Consider the following 19,215-nt stretch of genomic DNA (forward strand, 5'->3'; position numbering starts at 1 on the left):
AGGTGTGGATACAGAGAAGAGTAAGGGCCAAATCATAATGGAGGTTGGTGAGGTAGATACGAGGGAGGAAGAAAAATTATCAACCTGTGGTACAGAGATAGGAGAAAACACTGGAACATAAAAATTATGACTTTGAGTTGAAAGGAGAAAACCTGCCATAAGCTACCTCTCTGAGAATAAAATGGCAGTTAGAACCTTTCAAACCAAATCTTAAACTTCTCCTACCAAAAAGCAATCCCATTTTAAATTTCTGGACAGAGGTCTGAGAAGGTAAAAAAGATACACAGAGACAGACTCTTAAATTGACTTAAGATTGATAAATTACATCAAGAGAGACACAGACAATGAAAAAATAAAAGAATAAAACCTCAGGCATAGCTGTGTATTAGAATCATTCTATTGGCAAGTCATCTGTCCTCACCTCATCTTCCCCAAAGTTCCTTCCTTCACCCCCAAATCTCTGAATTTTAACTTCAATTAAGGAGTAGAATTGGAATGAGGATGATACAGGTGGGGGGGATGCAATCTAAAATTCCACCTCACTAGTTTAGTTCCCCTCCTTATCCTATACCAGAACATCAGGGCTTGAGTCGTAGCCAGGGGCAGATTAGGGTGAGAATAGACAGGATGGAGGACACAAGACCACAAAGCCCCACAACCCCAGGGCCACAACGCCAGAGGCCTAATTTGTCCAGTGGAATGAAGAGATCGCAGGCATTTCTGACCACATCCAGCAGAAGAGGGGGATGCCCACGAAGGACCCGAGCCAGGAGCAGGACTCGGAGCCGAAGCTTCAGAGCCAGTTGGGGCAGGCCTCCTCCTGGAGTCCCTGGGCCCCCAGGTCCCCCAGGTTCAATTCCTCCTGGGACTCCTCCTCCTCCAGAACCCTTCATTCGCCGGCTACCAGCTGAAGACTCTTGTTCCATCAGTAAGCGAATCTCATAAGCATCACGGCTCAAATTCATGATGAGAGAAAACAGATAGTACCTGAGATACACAGGGCAGAAGGTTAGAAGGGCATGCATACCTACCTAACGTGTCCAACATACAAACATTTACTTCTCATGTAGAGCAAAGGGATTATACATTAGAATATCAGAAGTGAATGTTATAATCTACTATTAGAAATGTCCTCCCTTCAGGATATTATGCTGATTGAAATAAGCTAGACACAGAAAGATAAATACCACATGATCTCACATACATGTGGAAACTAAACAGTCTAATTCATAGAAGCACAGAATCAAATGACAGTTGCTAGAGGTTTAGGGGTAGAGGAAATGGGAAGATGTTTGTCAAAGAGTATAGAGTTTCTGTTATGCAAGCTGAGTAAGTTCTGGAGCTCTAACATATAGCATGGCAACTATAGTTAACAATATTGTTTTATATATTTAAAATTTGTTAAGAAGGTTTATTTTTCCTTTTTGATACTGGGAATTGAACCCAGAGGAGTTTTAACGCTGAGCTACATCCCCAGCTATTTTAATTTTTTATTTTGAGACAGGGTCTTTCTTTGCCAAGGCTGGCCTCAAACTTGTGATGTTCCTACCTCAGCCTCCTGAGTTGTTGGGATTACAGGCATGTACCACCATGCCCAACTAAGAAAGTAGATCTTAAGTGTTTTCACTATTGGAAAAAAAAAAAGGTTACTATGAGGTAATGAAGAATATGTTAACTAGCCTATTGTGGTGATCATTTCATAATGTACACATACCAAACATCACACTGTACACCTTAAATGTATACAACTTACATTTGTCAAGTATATCGCAGTAAGAATAAGAAAAGAAAAAGTCCCCTACCTTTCTGTAACCAGTATGTGTTTGTGTGCACCTTAAGATTCAGTCTTAAAATTCATTATCATGAAATCTTTAAAGGTCAACCTAAAATTACACTTTTTTTTTTTTAAATATTTATTTATTTTGGTTTTTGGCGGACACAACATCTTTGTTTATATGTGGTGCTGAGGATCGAACCCGGGCCGCACGCATGCCAGGCGAGCGCGCTACTGCTTGAGCCACATCCCCAGCCCTAAAATTACACTTTTGAGGCAACCCCTTCACCTATACTATATTCAACTTTTGTCCCATAATAATGCAAACTTAGGCTGGGCGCAGTGACACATGCCTGTAATCCCAGTGGCTCAGGAGGCTGAGGCAGGAGGATAATGAGTTTAAAACCAGCCTCAGCAATTCAGTGAGGCTCTAACCACTCAGCAAGACCTTATTTCTAAATATAAAAAAAGGTTGGGAAGGGGGCTGGGATTGTGGCTCAGCGGTAGAGCATCCCCCTAGCACGGGCGGGACCCAGGTTCGATCCTCAGCACCACATAAAAATAAAGGCATTGTGTTTTATCCATCTACACCTAAAAAATAAATATTTAAAAAAAAGGTTAGGAATATTGCTCAGTGGTTAAGCCCACTGAGTTCAATCCCTGGTATGTATGTATGTATGTATGTATGTATAAATAAAGCAAGCAAGCAAGCAACCAACTTGTTTTCAAAGAACAAACTTTAGTTACTGGAGAGACACATACATATTATAGATCAGCTAAATCCAGTTATTTTTTTTTAAAAATGTTTAAAAAGAGGCCTAAAGGTTTTAAGTAATTGCCAAATGTGTTAAGATCATAAATTCCTTAAGTACAAAATTTGTTTTTGATTGTTAACCCACTCTGACAACATTGGTCTGTACTCAACAAATCATCCTACCTCCAAAATATATCCTGAATCTAATAACTCTGCTTTAATCTTTTGACTAGTCTCTCTATAGCCATTTGCCCCACAACAATTTCATTTAATAAAGTATTTAGCATAAATATAAATCACATCACTACTCCTGTTCTTAAAACGTTCCACAATTTCCTTCCTATCACATTTACAATAAAATTTAGATACCTTAAACAGGCTTCCAGACTCAACATATCTGGCCTCTGCCTCTCTTGAACCATTCTTTCCTCAATCACTATGTTCCAACAATGTTGGTTTCCTTCTATATTTCGATCCCATCCAGATTGTTCCCGTCTTAGTGCCTTTGTATTATCTACTTCCTGTACCTGGAATCTTCTCTCTTGAAAAACTTCACATGGCTGGCTCATTTTTGCTCTTCGGGTCTGAGCGTAAACGTTACATCTTCAGAGAGGGTTTCCTTGACCTTCAGTCTAAAGCAGTGAGCCATTTACTATCTACCACATGATTCTATTTCAATTTTCTTCATAACACTTGCCATTATCTGATATTCTTCTTATTGTCTGATCTGTCTCCCTCATTACACTGTACGTTCCATAGGAAGGAGGACCTTGTTTGTCTTTAACCACTATATCCCTGTTTCTAGACCAGTGCATGCAATATAATATGAGCTTAATAAATATTTGTTGAATAAAATGAATAAATATAGCATATATACTCTTCTAGGGAGTTGCCTTTCAATACCACTCCAGTCATGTCTCCACTCTCACCATCATAAACCATTTTGGAGCTGTGACTCACTGAGAAAGATTCAAAGCAGGGCGGAAATGGAGATGGAAAGATGCTGATATAATGAATAAGAAAAGAAAAAGTCCCCCTACAAAAGACAAATAGAGATGATATGTACAGTTATCCTTCAGAATCTGAAGGGAATTTGTTCTTGAACCCTTATCCCTACAGATACCAAAATCTGCACAAGTTTAAGTTTCTTATGTAAAATATATGCATAGTATTTGCGTATAACCTGTGCACAATCTCTTGTACACTTTAAATCATCTCTAGATTCATTATAATACCTACACAATGCAAATTCTATACAAATAATTATTATACTATATTGAGGAACCATGGCAAGGAAAAAAGTGCATACAAGTTCAAAACAGATGCAATTTTTTCCCCTAATATTTTTTGATCTGTGGTTCGCTGAATCTGCAGATGGGGAATCAACTGTAACAGGAAGATTTTTTTTTTTTTTTTTTTTTTGGTACCAGGGATTTAACCCAGGGGCACTTAACCAATTTTATTCTCAAATCATATTTTACTTCACCCACTTAGTCCATGCCAATATCATTTCTTGCCCACAATTGATCATCTCCTCCCCTTTGGTTTACTATAATCCATTTTCCACATCACAGCAAGATAGGTGTTCTTGGCCAGGCATGATGGTGCATTCCTGTAATCCTGATGGCTTGGGAGACTGAAGCAGGAGAATTGCAAGTTCAAAGCCAGCTTCAGCAACTTAGTAAGGCCCTAAGCAACTCAGAGAGACTTGTCTCAAAATAAAAAATAAAAAAGGGTTGGGGATGTGGCTCAGAGGGTTAAATCCCTGGTAACAACAACAAAATGTTCTTTAAATACAATTCAAGTCATGTCAAATCCCTTTTTTGAATCCTTCAATATGTATGCAGGATAAAATTTAAACAATAACAACAACAAAAATCTTACCTCAAAGGCTCTGAATAAGACTGGCTCTTATCTCTCAAGTTGAATTTATGCCCTTTACGCAATACTATTCATCATCTAGCTTTTTATTATTTACTACATATGCAATTTTCTGTTTGGAAAGACCTTTTCTGTTGTTTCTTTTGTCTAACTACTATTCAGACTTCAAGTTTGAACTAAAATATTACTTTCTCAAATAATTCTTCCCTGATCCTTGAATCTAAGTCAGCTCCCCTTGATACATTCTCTCATAACACCCTGTACTTTTCCATAAATATAAGTGAGTGGTTGTTTTAATATGGCTCTCCCATTAGATGGGAAACTTCCTGGGAATTGGTACTACATCATGGAAGAGCATGTGTCTTCCATGTGCCCACATTTATTTTTCTCTGACAGTTTAGGATCTAAATGAAGATTTGAAACCAAGTGATTAAGACACATATAACTGTCTTTGGTATATAGTTTCCCTTTGGGGAATTGGTTCAGGATACTCCTTGGATACCTAAATCCTACCAAAACTCCACAAATGCTCAAGTCCCTTTTATAAGTTGGCATATTATTTTTGTTTTGTTTTGTTAATTTTTAGTTATAAATGATGTACTTTGGGGCTGGGGATGTGGCTCAAGTGGTAGTGCGCCTGGCATGCGTGCAGCCTGGGTTCAATCCTCAGCATCACATACAAACAAAGATGTTGTGTCCACCAAAAACTAAAAAAATAAATATTAAAAATTCTCTCTCTCTCTCTTAAAAAAAATGATGTACTTTGACACATCATACATACATGGAGTATAAATTCCAAGTATTGTAGTTATATATGATACGGAGTTACAATGGTCATGTATTCATATACAAACATAGGAAAGTTATGTCTGATTCATTCTACTGTCTTTCCCAGTCCCATCTCCCTTCCTTTCCCCTGTTCCTCCATTAAACTGGCATAGTATTTGCATATAACCTACACATATCCTCTCATATACTTTAAATCAACTCTAGATCATTCTCTAATACTACAATGTATATGCTATGTAAAGAGATGCTATACCATATTATTTAAGAAATAATGACAAAAAGACTGTTCAATACAGATGCATTTTAAATCTGTGGTTGGTTGAATTTGTGGAACCCATGGATATGGAGGGACAACTGTGCTCTGGGAAGATCCTGAGAGATTTTTTTCTCTTAAAAGGCAAGCTCTGTAGTATGGAGGCTACCAAAGGTATTTCAAGAAAAAAGGGTAACAAACCTGAATGAACGCTGGGCCCACTTTTCCTGATCCACACGGGGAGCTAGTCCAGACTTTCCAGCCCATAGGACGTTGTCACAGGCAAAGTACAAGGCTCGATTGAGGTGACTAACAGTGATGCAGAATCTCAGGACAACGTCTGACAGGTGCACAGCTCTTTTGGCTGATTCAAGGGCGTCTGCTGAGTGGCCCAAGCGCAGAACTTGTGGAGAGAACAAGGGAACACAAGGATTTGGAAGTAGAGTCAGAAACAAAACACACAACAAAGAGAGGTGAAAGTTGAACAAGTGATAGTAACAACGATTTCTAAAAAGAGCAGAATAGTTCATTATTCTTTACTTCAAATTTTAGTCCTAGTTTTCTCAAGTTTGCTCTATTCTCTCCAACCCTCCCTTACTTCCTTATACCTGCCCTCATCTCAGTTGGACACATTCAGAGAATAAGTGCAAAGTCAAAGGAGGGAGAAGTGGTAAAAAACAGGAGCGGGTCAGGGGGAGAGCAGGTGAGGGTGGAGGCTGGGCTGACTCACGCTTCCTTCCGAGGCTCAGATGGCCCTCCAGTTGTCGGATCTGTTTCTGTAACTCGGGGCTGGCCCCGTGTCTCTGCAGTGCGTGGCCGAGAAGCGAGCAAGCGTACTGGGCGGCCCTGGAGGAGAGGCCAAGTGAGGGCGGACCCTCCCTCCCCTCCCCTCGAAGCTTCTCCAAAAACCGAGGCTGGACTGCGGCCCGCTCCTCCTCCGCGTCTCTCCAGGCAGGGGAGGGAGAGGCTGAGCGGTCAGAGGAGCCTACAAGGGTGGGGAAGGATTATCTAGAGCGTGAGGTCCCGGGCCATGACGGCCCGGAGGCGCCCGGAGGAGCCGGGTCCCGGCGACGCGTCCGCCCGGTGTGCACACACGACGCAGAGGGGCAGAAACTGGACAGCCAGTCTCACAGGTGACTAAGACAGGTCAGGCTCGAGGCGGAGACCACGAGGGAGCGGGGCCGAGGCCCTCAGGTGACTGCACGGTGGGGCACCGAGAAACGGGCGTCTCCTCGGCTCTGGGCAAAAGCCCGGGTCGCTGTCCACCGCGGGTGAACGCTCCGCGTCCCACCAGGGCCTAGTGGGCAAACTGTTGATCACCTGTGGAAACCACCCCCCCGGGCGGCCGCCCCGTGGCCCACTCGTGCCTCAGTTTTCCCATCTTTCCTGTGAGTCGGAGAAGAATCATCTCCTCACAACCAGCTCAAGTCTGTGCCTCTCTGTCCGTCCAGGCCCCCGTAGCCGGAGTTGACCCTCTTGGACCCCCGTACCTGCAGTGACCCCCGCCTCACGATAATGTTCTTCTGCCCACCCTTCCCTATTCCTGTTTTGGCCGCACCTACACAGCCGCTCCCGGGCCTGGCTCTGAGCACTGAAGCGGACCCAGGCGTCCATGACAGCGGCAGCCCCGCCTCCACTGTCCGCTCCCGCCCTCATCCCAGCGCCTAGTCACGCCTCCTGGGCGATCCGACGGTGCCTCGCGAGGGACACACAGAACAGCGAGAAAGCGAATGGAGCCGGCCCGGGAACGGAATTTCAGGACGCCAGCGTTTACCTCGTGGCCTACACTTCCGTGTTGTGAGGCTTCTCGGTCAGCGGACCCCTTATGGGATGGTCTCTATCCCTGAAACACGCCTCCAGCAGCACTTCGAGATCTAAATATTCAGGACCATGGCCGGGGCCTGGAGGCACGGAGGCTGGACGGAAAAGGCGCCGCGGGATGGAAGTCGCGGCGGGCGGACTCCGCGGACCGCCCCACGCGCGCACACTCCCGCGTGCACGCGACGCTCCGGCCGAGTCCAGTCGTCTAGGCGCTACAGAGGTCTTGGCAGTACGAGGTCCCGACTGATCGAACTGTCCAAGCGGCAAAGGGCGTGATTAGCACCAGGTTCTTGGTGTCCTCCAGAACAGATAGAGCGTCTCAAGGGACAGAGCCTTTAGTGGACGACATCCGCAATAGCCCTCGTCAGGTCCTGAAAAGGCGAGCGAAGAATCAGCCAGCGACCGGAGCTCACTGCTGCAGACCCCACGTCCTCCTCCCCAGCCTTCCCTTCCAGGCCACCATGTCTGCTGGCAATGGCACCCCTCGCGGGTCAGCAGTGGGGGAGGAGATATGGGCGGGATCAGGAGTGGAGCTGGAAGACTCAGAGCTCCCCACTTTCTCAGCTGCAGCCAAGGTCCGAGTGGGGGTGACCGTGGCGCTCTTCGTTTCTTCAGCTGGCGGTAACTTGGCCGTGCTGTGGTCTGTGACCCGGCGGCAATCCAGCCAGCGCCGACCCTCTCCCGTCCGGCGACTCTTCGCCCATTTGGCAGCTGCCGACTTGCTGGTCACTTTTGTGGTTATGCCCCTAGATGCTACCTGGAATATTACTGTTCAGTGGCTGGCTGGGGACATCGCATGTCGGACACTTATGTTCCTGAAACTAATGGCCATGTATGCTGCAGCTTTCCTGCCTGTAGTCATAGGACTTGACCGCCAGGCAGCAGTACTCAACCCGCTTGGACCCCGCTCAGGTGCAAAGAAACTTCTGGGGATAGCCTGGGGACTTAGTTTCCTGCTTGCCTTGCCCCAGGTGAGTGACTTGGGAATATGGGCTGGGCCGGACGAGAATTTGATTACGTTGTATGAGCCTTGAGTGTCAAAAAAGAGTTCCATTGGCCACGTTAGCCATTAATCTTCCTTGGGGGCGCCTCTTATCTCTGGGGCAAGTTAAGATCGTTTGCATGTTAATTTACATCTGGTAAAAGCCTACTTTTGAAAAGCACTACCCCATTATAGGGGCCTCTTCCTTTAGGTTTGCTTTACTGAGCATGGCTTCCACCTCTGTGCAGCTTACCGTTTCCACCTTCTTCAGGAGATTGGTGCAGAAAAACTCTAAGGCAGGGAGGAAATGGGAATCTACTAAGAGGAGGGAAGTCAGGGGCTTTGGGTAAAACTTGGAGGTATTCATTCACAGATTCAAAAAAAAAAATACATGTCATCTCTTGATACTCAAATGCTAAGGATATAGCAACAAAAGTTCTGTCTTCAGAAAACTTATAACCCGATGTGATAGAACATGCTTGTAATCCCAGTGACTCAGGAGGTAGAGGCAGGAGGATCAGAATTTCAAGGCCAGCCTCAGCAATTTAGCAAGACCCTGGCTCAAATTAAAAGAAATAAAAGCACTGGGAATGTAGCTCAGTGGTAAAGCCCCGGGGTTCAATCCTCAGGACCAAAAAGATAGATAGATAGATAGATAGATAGATAGATAGATAGATAGATATAGACTCATGCAGCAGACAAATTGGGCTATTACACTAGAGTGTGCAGTCAAAAGTATTATGCTAAAGGTAAGGAGTTAAAGAACAATGGAGAGGGCTGGGGTTGTGGCTCAAGTGGTAGCGCGCTTGCCTGGCATGCGTGCGGCCGGGTTCGATCCTCAGCACCACATACCAACAAAGATGTTGTGTCCGCTGAGAACTAAAATAAATAAATAAATTCTCTCTCTCTCTCTCTCTCTCCCCCTCCCCCCACCTTTCCTCTCTCTTAAAAAAAAAAAAAAAACAATGGAGAGTGTCTGACCAACTTTTGCAGTCTGAAAAATTTAATTCTTGAAAAATAGAAAGGTATTAAACAGGTTAAAAAAGGAAAAATGCTGAAGATGGAGGGTGGAGGATCCCAAGAGGTTGCTATTCAGGGAAGTACTAAATTCATACTTTATTCTGAGAGCAGTGGAAACACTAAGGTAAAAGAAGAATGACATAATCAGTTTTGTAATTTTTTACTCTGGCTTTACTGTAGAATGGGTGTTAAAACTGTAAACAGGGGAGCATCCAAATTTGAGTACTGGTTAATCCAATCTCAATTCTGTAGAAATCTAGAAAAAAGCTAAATGTTGAGCAATTCCTTCAAAACAAAAACGACTAACCAAGAGACTGTAGAATTAGGACTATGTCAGGAGACTGAAAAGGGTCTATGACTTCAGTCTGTGGAATAATGCATCATAGTTGGATTTAAGGTTTGATGTTTAAGTTCTCAAATATTAGAAATTTAACTATCAAAAGTCTGACTACAGTACTAAGGGACACACACGCAGGCACGAATGCACGCACGCGCGCACACACACACACACACAATCTTCCACTGTTTCAAACAGTATCTTTACCACCCCAAACAATAAAAAGAAGCCTGCAGGCTAGGGATATAGCTCAGTGGTAGATTGCCTGCTTTACATGCTAAACATAATAGGTTCACTCCCTGGCACTGTTAGACCAGGACGCAAGACCACTGACTCCAATTAAAATCAAATTAAAGCAAGCTTATTATTTCAACCGGCCAGGCTGCCTCTCCCTCCCCAAACGGCAGGAACAAGACAGCACCCCAGCTTTCCTGCAGCCCAGCTTTATAGCCCAGAAAGTTACACAAAGGGGGGTTACAGATAACAGAACTCTGACAAGCATCACATCACAGTTTACATTTTTTGCTGACCCCAACATCAGAATTTATGAGGACCATTAGAGCCTCAGAGAGGGTCGTTGTCTGGCCAGGGAAGGCCAATATTTATGAGGTGTCACTAAGTTTCAGAGAGGGCTGCTATCTGGTCAGAGAGCCAGGCATGGGTGAGTTCAAGGCACGGGCAGGCATTCCAAGCAGGTTCAGAATTTGCAGTAATTTATAGTAAAGCCGAAATTAGCTTTTCATGGCTTTCTGGCGAGATGCCCAATTTTAAGAAAAGATCAGGTTGGGTCTATCTGGCACCACACAGAGAATTAAGAGGCCTGTTGCCACAGTGCAATAGAAATTGGGTTTGTTTAAATAAAAGTTTAGATGTGGGGGATGACTGTTATTATTGTATTGTTTGACTCTTTTACTTTGCTTTTTTTCCCCTCCCAAGTCTAGGCTCTACCACTACCTACCTTATGCCTTTGGCTGAATCCCTTAAAATTCATGCTGGCACAAGATGATGTACTAGTAAATGAATTTAATTCTTTTTCGAAGTTTGGCAATCTGATAATTGCAATCTTTGTTTCAATGGCAAATTTGTAGTGACATGTACATATGTAAAGAAGATGATTAGTCTTGAATAAATTCTGTACTGTCCATATCCTGTATTTAAAATATTAGTTTCCCTAAAAAATTATAGTGTGATGTAAGAGTAGAGAGGGAGTATTAGGTATAGCTAGAACTTCCTTTTTTTCAGGCTCAAAGTTCCAAGTTTTAAGTAGTTGAAAGGAATATTTCTATTGTAGGTGGTAAGTTAACATAAAATATGAAAAAGGAGAGAAGCAAGGCTATGGACCAAACTTGTAAATTTCAAGGGCTTTGACTATTTTTATAGTCCTTCTCATAATTCTCAAAGTTCCTCATGTTTGCTGAACTCACTTTCCTAAAAAAGGCTGAGTATCTAGGAATCCGACACCTACTGGGCTTACCTCTTATCAAACAGTGACTCGATTGATTTACATTACTAGAATAAAGGTATTCTAACCCTGCAACTGTAAACTGAAAAATATTCTACTGATTCAACCCAAACCCCAGCAATTTACCAAAGGGAGGAGGGGCAGTCAATAGCATTTGGAAAATATTAAACTGCCAAGGCAGGAGGATCACAAGTTCAAAAACAGCCTCAGCAACTTAGTGAGGCCTTTGCAAGATAAAAAACAAAAAAGGGCTGGGCATGTTGCTCAGTGGTTAAGTACCCCTGATACCAAAAAAGAAAAAAAAAAAATTTACCACAAATATACCAGAGAAACCATGCGGGTAAAATGGTGGTGTTACCATTCTTTCATAAAGTGCAGTGTTAAGCTAGTATTTGAAAAGGCAGGACTCTTTTTAAGTTCCAGGATTTTAACAAGTTGCATGCTAAGCACCCTATTCAAGCTTAAGGGAAAGACAGGCATTTTCAAGATACATTTCTCACCGTTTTAAAGTAGTACTATGGATGAACCACTACCCAGTGCTGTACTATTCCACCTGGAATTAATAACGATCAATTGGGAGGAGCTATTGTGACACAGGTGAGTAGGTTGGATGGTGTGGGAACCAGTTCTAAGAGTCTCAACTTCATTCCAGCTGTTCCTGTTCCATACTGTCCGCCGAGCTGGCCCAGTCCCCTTCACTCAGTGTGTCACCAAAGGCAGCTTCAAGGCTCAATGGCAAGAGACCACCTATAACCTCTTCACCTTCTGCTGCCTCTTTCTGCTGCCACTAACTGCCATGGCCATCTGCTATAGCCGCATTGTCCTCAGTGTGTCCAGTCCTCGAACCAGAAAGGGGAGCCAGGGTGAGACTTCAATTCCCAAGCCTTAGTCTTATTCTCAGAACTGTTGCCTCTAGCTTCATTTATTTATCTACCCAACAGCTATATATCAGCCACTAAACCAAAGTAAGATGCTAACCATATCTCTAGCACCTGACACTGGAGATAAACTTTATTGAATGCCTTCAATTCTAAACTGCCTCTAATTCAGTTGAGTAAACTAGGCAGAAATAGAGAAAAAGGTCATCAGTGTTCTTTAACATCCTCAAGTCGACCTGAAGACCTGGTGGCTTCACCTAACAGCATCTCAAACCAAAACCTCTCACCATCATGGTGGCAAATGCCTGTAATCCCAGCTACTAAGACAAGTTTGAGGCCAGCTTGGCCAATTTAGTGAGACCCTGTCTTAAAATATAATTTACAAGAAGGTCTGGGTATGTATTTCTGTGATAAAGCACTTTCCTAGTATGCGGGAAGCTCTAGATTCAATTCCCAGTATCACAAACAAAAACACCTTTTCTCAAGCATGTCTGTCATGTCATAGTGCCAGGTTGGGGAGGGTAAGAGGATTTACATCATTCTCTTCCTTGGTGGTGAGGGTTCCATTTCACTATCTGCCCTTCCATCAGTTCACCCTACACACAGTTCAGAAGCTGAGTAGTTCTGAATTTCAGTATATTTTCTAAATTCCCAGCCCCTGCTGATGAATTTACCCTACGCCGCTCCTTAGACACTCGCCCCCGTGTTCGTCTTCGGGCCCTGCGACTGGCCCTCCTTGTTTTGCTGACTTTCGTCCTCTGCTGGACACCTTATTACCTACTGGGTCTGTGGTACTGGTTCTCCCCCACCATGCTAACTGAAGTCCCTCCCAGCCTCAGCCATATCCTTTTCCTCTTTGGCCTTCTCAATGCTCCTTTGGATCCTCTCCTCTATGGAGCCTTCACCCTCGGCTGCCGGAGAGGGCACCAAACACTCAGTAAAGACTCCTCCCAGGAAGGAGGGTCTGGGAGAATGCCCCAACAGGAGAGTAAAACCCTCAGACAGCTGAAAATGCAAACAATTGTGACATCAAGAAGAGGAGAAACAAAAGAGACATTCCTATAACATCCGTTTTCTCACAACGGAGTATAAAGAATAGTCATTACTCCTGAGTATAAATAGTCATTACTCTCCAATACCCTAAGAACATCTCTCTGCTGCCCCTGCTTTTTTAGCTTCCAACAAAAGAAGTGCTGAGAAGAACTGTGTTTTGACCTGAGACTTGAGACTATGTCTAAAGCAGAAACTCACAGAATTCAATCCTTAATAGAAGTATCTCCACAATGACCCATATTGCCTTACTGTAAATAGTGCATCAGAGCTTCACTACTACAACATGAAAGTAAGTTTAAATGTAGAAAACCAAAAACTAAAAAGGGACATTTATTCATGACTCAAAAGAAACAGCAAACAGGATAACAGTTTAAATATAAACAGAGTGAGTTCCACTTCAGCCCTATTTGTTGAGGCTTGCATAGCCAAATGGAATCTTGGAGAGACCACCTGGACAAGAGAGGAACTGTCAACGACGTCTCCGGTCTGGACTCCTGCTGCGCCTTCGGCCACCTCTAGGGAAAAAGAGGAAGGCAGGGAATTCATCATAGGATATAATAAAATGTCCTTGTTCAGTTTTATTCATGTTCCCTTCACCAACAGTGTTTGCCCTCTCCATTTTACCTTCTCTTGCCTTTGGGTGGACCTCGAACAAAACACCAATCTACGCTGATCTGCTGTCCCATCAAATCCTGGCCATTGAGTCCTTCCATAGCAGCCTGGGCCTCTTTGTATGTTTCATATTCAACTAGAGTATAACCCTGGGTAAGTGAAAAGTAAGATGTTAAAACCTTCCTGTTTTACCAAGCATCAAGTATCCTCATCCTCAAATATAAATTCATACTTAAAAAGAAAAATCTAAAAGCTTCACACAATGAATGTACATCGTATGTCCCTACTGTACACAGGTGTCTGTTTTGTTTGTCTCCGTCTCTTTTCTTTGTCCAACAAAATCAATTTCCTATGTCATTTTATTTGAACCGCAGCAAACAGAACCACCAAGGCCAAGGGGAAAGGAAGGCAATAACGGGTCGCTTAGGATACCTTCAGGTATCCTGTGCGCCTATCCAGGTTAAGGTGGATGTTTTTTATTTCGCCATATTCTGCAAATTTGTCATGAATGTCTTCTTCAGTGGCTTCCTCATGGACTCCAGTGACAAAGAGAATCCAGCCTTCAACAGCTGTTGGGGAAGAAAGGGTAGCTGTGTGCGCGCCTGGGACAGGGGAATGCACTAAGTGCAGACTCCGGAGTGAGTCTCATCTCGGGGAGCTCGGGTTTTAACTGCCCACAGACACGCTCTCCGCAGGCTCCACCTTACTCACAGCGTTGTGGTCCAGGCTCATCGCCGTCCTGCTCCACACTGTCATAATCCTCTCGCATCCGCGCTCGGGACCCCTCTTCTATAGAGAACACAACCAGATCACGGAGACTCTCCCCGGAGTCCCGGGCGCCCCAACTCCGCTCCCGCCGACAAGCCTCTCGACCTCAAGTCCCCACACTCACCTGAACCAAAGCCGCGGCCCTTCCTTTTCTTCGCTTTTTCTTTAAGTTTGTGGATACTCTCTGAAGCCCCAGAGGAGAAAGGATGGGTAACAAGAGAGTCATTTATGACAACTGTATCCCAACACGCCGAGAGCCTAAGCCGCCGCCAGGCGGTCCCCTCCGGGCCCGCCCCGTTCCTTCCGAAGGGGGAGGAGTCTCGCACCGAGACCGCACTCCCCACTCCCATCCGTCCGCCCCAGGACCTTTTTCCTGTTACACTCTTCTCTCGCACCTTCCCCGCTTCCCGTAGCCGCCTCCACTGTCCTCACCGTCCCCATCCTCATCCATGGCGAAATCCTCGCCTCCGGCCTCATGAAGATCCAGCACGTCAGCCATCTTGCCTCTGTACTAGCGCTCGTCCGGACCGCCGGGGAACTAGGCACCTCGGCAGGCTGTCGCAGAGGGGAAAGGTCGCCAAGCTGACCAATCACAGCCCACCTTTAAGTCCCGTCCTCGGCGCGGTAAAAATACGCACTAAGGGCGGGCCTAGTTCAAAAAGATGCCGGAAGCATTTGGTAGCCATCTTGGTAGGTCACGAGCCGAGACCAGCTGCATTGGCAGGGACAAACTAGGAGGAGTCAATGGCTTCCGTTTAATCTTGAGACCGGGCCTAATTCCTTGCTGAAGGGCAGCTTTCATTCCAAAGTAGGGAATGGAAGAATTTAAAAGTTTTTTATCTTAAAAATTCTAGGCCTGTACCCTGTTCTGAGAAGCACCCCATCCATGATAGAAGCCTTAAAAAGAAAAGAGACGAGGTTCAGATCAGGGCTGGGGAGGTAGCTCGGCGGTAGCGCGCTGGCCTAGCAGGTGCGAGACCCGGGAGTCACATCCCACGCCGCAGAAAAAGTTTAGCTGCTCCAGGCCAGAGGCTGAGGCTGGAGGATCACAAGTTCGGAGCCAGCTTCAGCAACTTAGCGGGGCCCTGAACAACTCGGTGAAACCCTGTCTCTAAGTAAGTCATAAATAAGGGCTGGGGATGGGGTTCAGTGGCTAAACGGCCCTGGGTTCGTCCCTGGACCAAAAACAAAAAAAAACAGAAACAAAACACCTCCCAGAACGGACCGCCAGCCCCGAATTTCTTCCCAAGAAAACCAACACACAAGGCTGCGGTTGAAACCCGGCTGTAGGGGATGAAACCAGGGGCGCTTTACCACTGAAATACCTCCTCAGACCCCTTTTTACTTTTTATTTGGAGACAGATCTTGCTAAATTGCTGAGGCCATCCGCATACTTAATCCTCCTGCCAGCCTCCGGAGTGTCTGGGATTACAGTAGTGGGCTAACCATGCCTGGATATATATTTTTTTAAAGCTATATCTTTCAAACGCTCCCTGCCACCCTCTGGAAATTAAGGAAGAAAAGGCATGGCCTTAAATAAAATAATGGCTTTAGTTCTTTGATGATGGAACAGGTGTTCTACCTTCAAAAACCTAGGAGTTGAAGTAAAACCTACATTGCCCCCAAGTTCTAGAATCCTTATGTACACCTTCAACAATAGCAGGCTGCAGATTCACTTATTAATCAAATAGTTATGCCTATATGTGTGTCTAATATTAGAAGAAGTGCTGGCAAGAGGATAAATAATTGCATTGATAGCACTCACTATATATAGTACACTATGAAAGTGATAACTGCTATCATAATGGCAGTATCAAGAACATTTCTGGGACTAAGAGGGTTTAGCATTTTAACTGGGCCTTTGGAGATGAGTAGTTTTCCATGCAAAACAGTTGTATACAGCAGTTGTATACATTACATAGTCTAATCTTTAAAAGTCATCTGGTTACATTCCTATTTTAAAAGTCCTTCCCTTGATTTTGTTGCACTTAGAATAAAATTAAAACTTACATAGCTAACTGTCCCTATGTCTCCAGTTTTGTCACCTGAGATTCTCCCTCACCCACTAAGCCCTTCCTATACTATCCCTTAACTCATCTCTGGGCATTTGCAACTTTCTGTTCCGATGCTTTTCCTCCAGCCCTTCACATGGCTGGCTCAACCTCATTCTTTAGGTCTGAATACTACTGTCACTAAGGGGTTTTCTTTCTTTTCTTTGTGGTACTGGAATTGAACCCAGGGGTGCTTACCCACTGAGGTGTATCCCCAGCCCTTTTATGTTTTATTTTGAGGAAGGCTCTCACTAAGTTGCTTAGGGCCTAAATTAGTTGCTGAAGCTGGCTTTGAACTTGTGATCCTCCTGCCGTAACCTCCCAAATTGCTGGGATTACAGGTGTGTGCCACTACACCAGGCACCAAAGGGGTTTTCATCCTTCTAGGACTTAAGTTATCTTGTTTACTTTCAACCTTGTGTATTGCCTCTTTTTTTCCCGTTAGCTTGTAATCCTTTTGGCAGAGATGCTTAGTTAGAATTATCTGCAAGTTTATCCCAGTACCAGGCTCATAGTAGGTGTATGGTAAATACTTCATGAATGGATAAATATCAAATGGAAAGGAGAAGGAAAACTGCTGATTGGTAAAGACTACAGAAGGTGGAACCCAGTTCTAACAAATGTCAAACAGCAATAAATTTGGGGGCAGCATCGTTTCTTTTGTTGTTCTCTGCTTGGAGATCTCTCTCTCTCTCTCTCTCTCTCTCTCTCTCTCTCTCTCTCTCTCTCTCCTCTGCCTGACTTAAGTCCATAAGATTTGTCACATTCCTCAGCAAACTACCTATTATCTGTAGGAGAAATGAAGACCCAAAATAATGTGGATGAGAGAGAGAGAGAGGGAGGATATTCTGTACTTGAATTTTACTTTACTGTCACTTTATTTTCCTTTATAAGAAAATTCTCCTACTAGGTTTTTTGTGTCTAAATTTCCTCTTGTCAGGACACATGTACAGAGGTTTGGAGCTTCAGGTTCCTACCCTCCTGTGACTGTGTCACAGAAAATAATCTAATGACCCATTAGATTTTAGGAAAAAGGAAGAGCATTGTTAGTAAGTGAAAGGTGAAGGTAGACATTCTCAGAGAGTGAGCAGTAGTCTTGGGCTCTTCTTTGAGGGGGAAACTTTGTAAGGTATGAGTATAGGGTGGTGGCCTGTGGATGGTTCTGGTCTGGTGATATCAAGATGGTTTTTGGTGGTCTGGCCATTCTCAGGATCTTCAGGTCGATGTTTCCTCTATCTAATCAATAGATGATGTTGGGAATGTAGCTATGTTATAGGTGTCTTAAAATATTGTATCTCCCTTTATTCTAAAAATACATGTACTAGTATGTTACATAGGCTAAATAACAGTGTCAGAGCAATTTTCATTAAGAATGAATTTATAGTAACTAAGATTTTTGAGTCAATTTACAGTAACTTTAAGGTTTATAGATCTCTTGGGGTTGGTTGGGACTGTGGCTCAGAGGTAGAGCACTCGCCTCATATGTGCAAGGCCCTGGGTTCGATCCTCAGCACCACTTAAAAATAAGTAAATAAAAAAAAGGTATTGTGTCCAACTACAACTAAAAAATAAATATTTTTTTAAAAAAGATTTATTGGGGCTAGGGATGTGGCTCAAGTGGTAGCATGCTTGCTTGGTGTGCGCGCGGCGCTGGGTTCAATCCTTAGCACCACATACAAATAAAGATGTTGTGTCCGCTGAAAACTAAAAAATAAATATTAAATTCATTCTCTCTCTCTCTCTCAAAAAAAAAAAAAAAAAAGATTTATAGATCTCTCAAAACTGGGAGTGACAAGCCTAAGGGAAAAAAACAGCCTGGGGAGAAAAAAAATGTCTGAGAAACTTTAGCAAAATGCTTTCAGATTAAAGTTACAGTCTATTTTTCCTTCCCTTTTGTCCTCTTTCTATTTCTCTTTTATTTCTTTTCATTCCTACCTCACAACAGCCTCAGTTCCTTCCTCGAGGCCCCATTTCCTAAGTGTTCCACCACTTATGATAGCATCACAGGCCAGAGACCAACTTTTCAACCCCTGAGCCTTTAGAGACATTTAAGATACAAACCATAACAATTTTCAAGCATTGAGTTGTGTTGTTGTTCTTTTAATCTGTGTTATTAGTTTATAGGTTTATTGCAGTGTGCATTATGTCTAAGAAATGTCGCTTGTACTGATTTCTGCTTTTTGAAATCATTAGAGGTCTCCTTGTCGCCTAGAATAAGATCGATTTTGAAAAGAAATTCATTATTTATCATAAAAAAGGTATATCAAGCACCCCCAAATCGAGTTCAATGTTCAGTATATAGTAAAAAATTGTTTTTTTAGTGAACATGAACACTAATTAATTTATCTTGTGTATTTATTCAAAGTCTCTCTGTCATTGATTTTTATGGTTTTATTTATCAGCCAGTCTCCTAGTTTATATTTTGCTTTCTCCCCTAGCCCTTTCCTGAATAAAATAGAGTTAGGGCAGATGTGTTAACATCTTCCATTTTGACTAGAGTTCTGGCATTTTTCTTTGACTTTCAACCATTTGCATTCTAGCATTTTCATGCTGTGTTACACAGGACATAAATATTTATGTGTACTATAATTTCACTGTGGATTGCATTAGACATCAGAGTAATAAACCTCTTTGCCTCCCCCCGCAAAAGAAATTCTGTATGCCTGATGCTATGTGACTGGGAAATAAGTCTGGAGGCATAGTTTAGGGTCAAATTGCCATACTAAGTATTTTGAAATTTTTCCTATAAACAAATTTCTCTACTTCAAATATTTTTTGAA

The 19,215-nt window shown here is 43.5% G+C and overlaps 3 protein-coding genes across 5 annotated transcripts; 1 reads left to right on the forward strand and 2 right to left on the reverse strand.

The window, feature by feature from the left end:
- Positions 1 to 292: 292 nt before the first annotated feature.
- PEX11B (peroxisomal biogenesis factor 11 beta) lies at positions 293 to 7,108 on the reverse strand. Its single transcript, XM_081306044.1, has 4 exons — positions 7,010 to 7,108; positions 6,182 to 6,297; positions 5,653 to 5,854; positions 293 to 987 (listed from the first exon to the last, which is right to left on the reverse strand). Exons 1-4 carry the CDS (start codon positions 7,105 to 7,107, stop codon positions 579 to 581), a joined length of 825 nt encoding a protein of 274 aa, XP_081162170.1. The 5' UTR covers position 7,108; the 3' UTR covers positions 293 to 578.
- Positions 7,109 to 7,225: 117 nt separating this feature from the next.
- LOC308655780 (gonadotropin-releasing hormone II receptor) lies at positions 7,226 to 13,168 on the forward strand. Its single transcript, XM_081306048.1, has 3 exons — positions 7,226 to 8,243; positions 11,726 to 11,936; positions 12,607 to 13,168. The coding sequence occupies exons 1-3, from the start codon at positions 7,734 to 7,736 to the stop codon at positions 13,014 to 13,016; spliced, it is 1,131 nt and encodes a 376-aa protein (XP_081162174.1). The 5' UTR covers positions 7,226 to 7,733; the 3' UTR covers positions 13,017 to 13,168.
- Positions 13,169 to 13,316: 148 nt separating this feature from the next.
- RBM8A (RNA binding motif protein 8A) lies at positions 13,317 to 14,956 on the reverse strand. 3 transcript variants are annotated; one of them, XM_081306047.1, is made up of 6 exons: positions 14,817 to 14,956; positions 14,509 to 14,568; positions 14,328 to 14,402; positions 14,049 to 14,185; positions 13,629 to 13,765; positions 13,317 to 13,519 (listed from the first exon to the last, which is right to left on the reverse strand). In XM_081306047.1, exons 1-6 carry the CDS (start codon positions 14,881 to 14,883, stop codon positions 13,474 to 13,476), a joined length of 522 nt encoding a protein of 173 aa, XP_081162173.1. In that variant the 5' UTR covers positions 14,884 to 14,956; the 3' UTR covers positions 13,317 to 13,473. The 3 variants fall into 3 exon arrangements, with proteins under 3 accessions (XP_081162173.1, XP_081162172.1, XP_081162171.1); XM_081306046.1 differs by having other exon boundaries at positions 14,328 to 14,405; positions 14,817 to 14,953; XM_081306045.1 differs by having other exon boundaries at positions 14,328 to 14,405; positions 14,780 to 14,876.
- Positions 14,957 to 19,215: the final 4,259 nt, after the last annotated feature.

The sequence above is a fragment of the Spermophilus citellus genome (genome assembly GCF_964194105.1).
Source record: "Spermophilus citellus genome assembly, chromosome: 9".
NCBI lineage: Eukaryota > Metazoa > Chordata > Mammalia > Rodentia > Sciuridae > Spermophilus > Spermophilus citellus.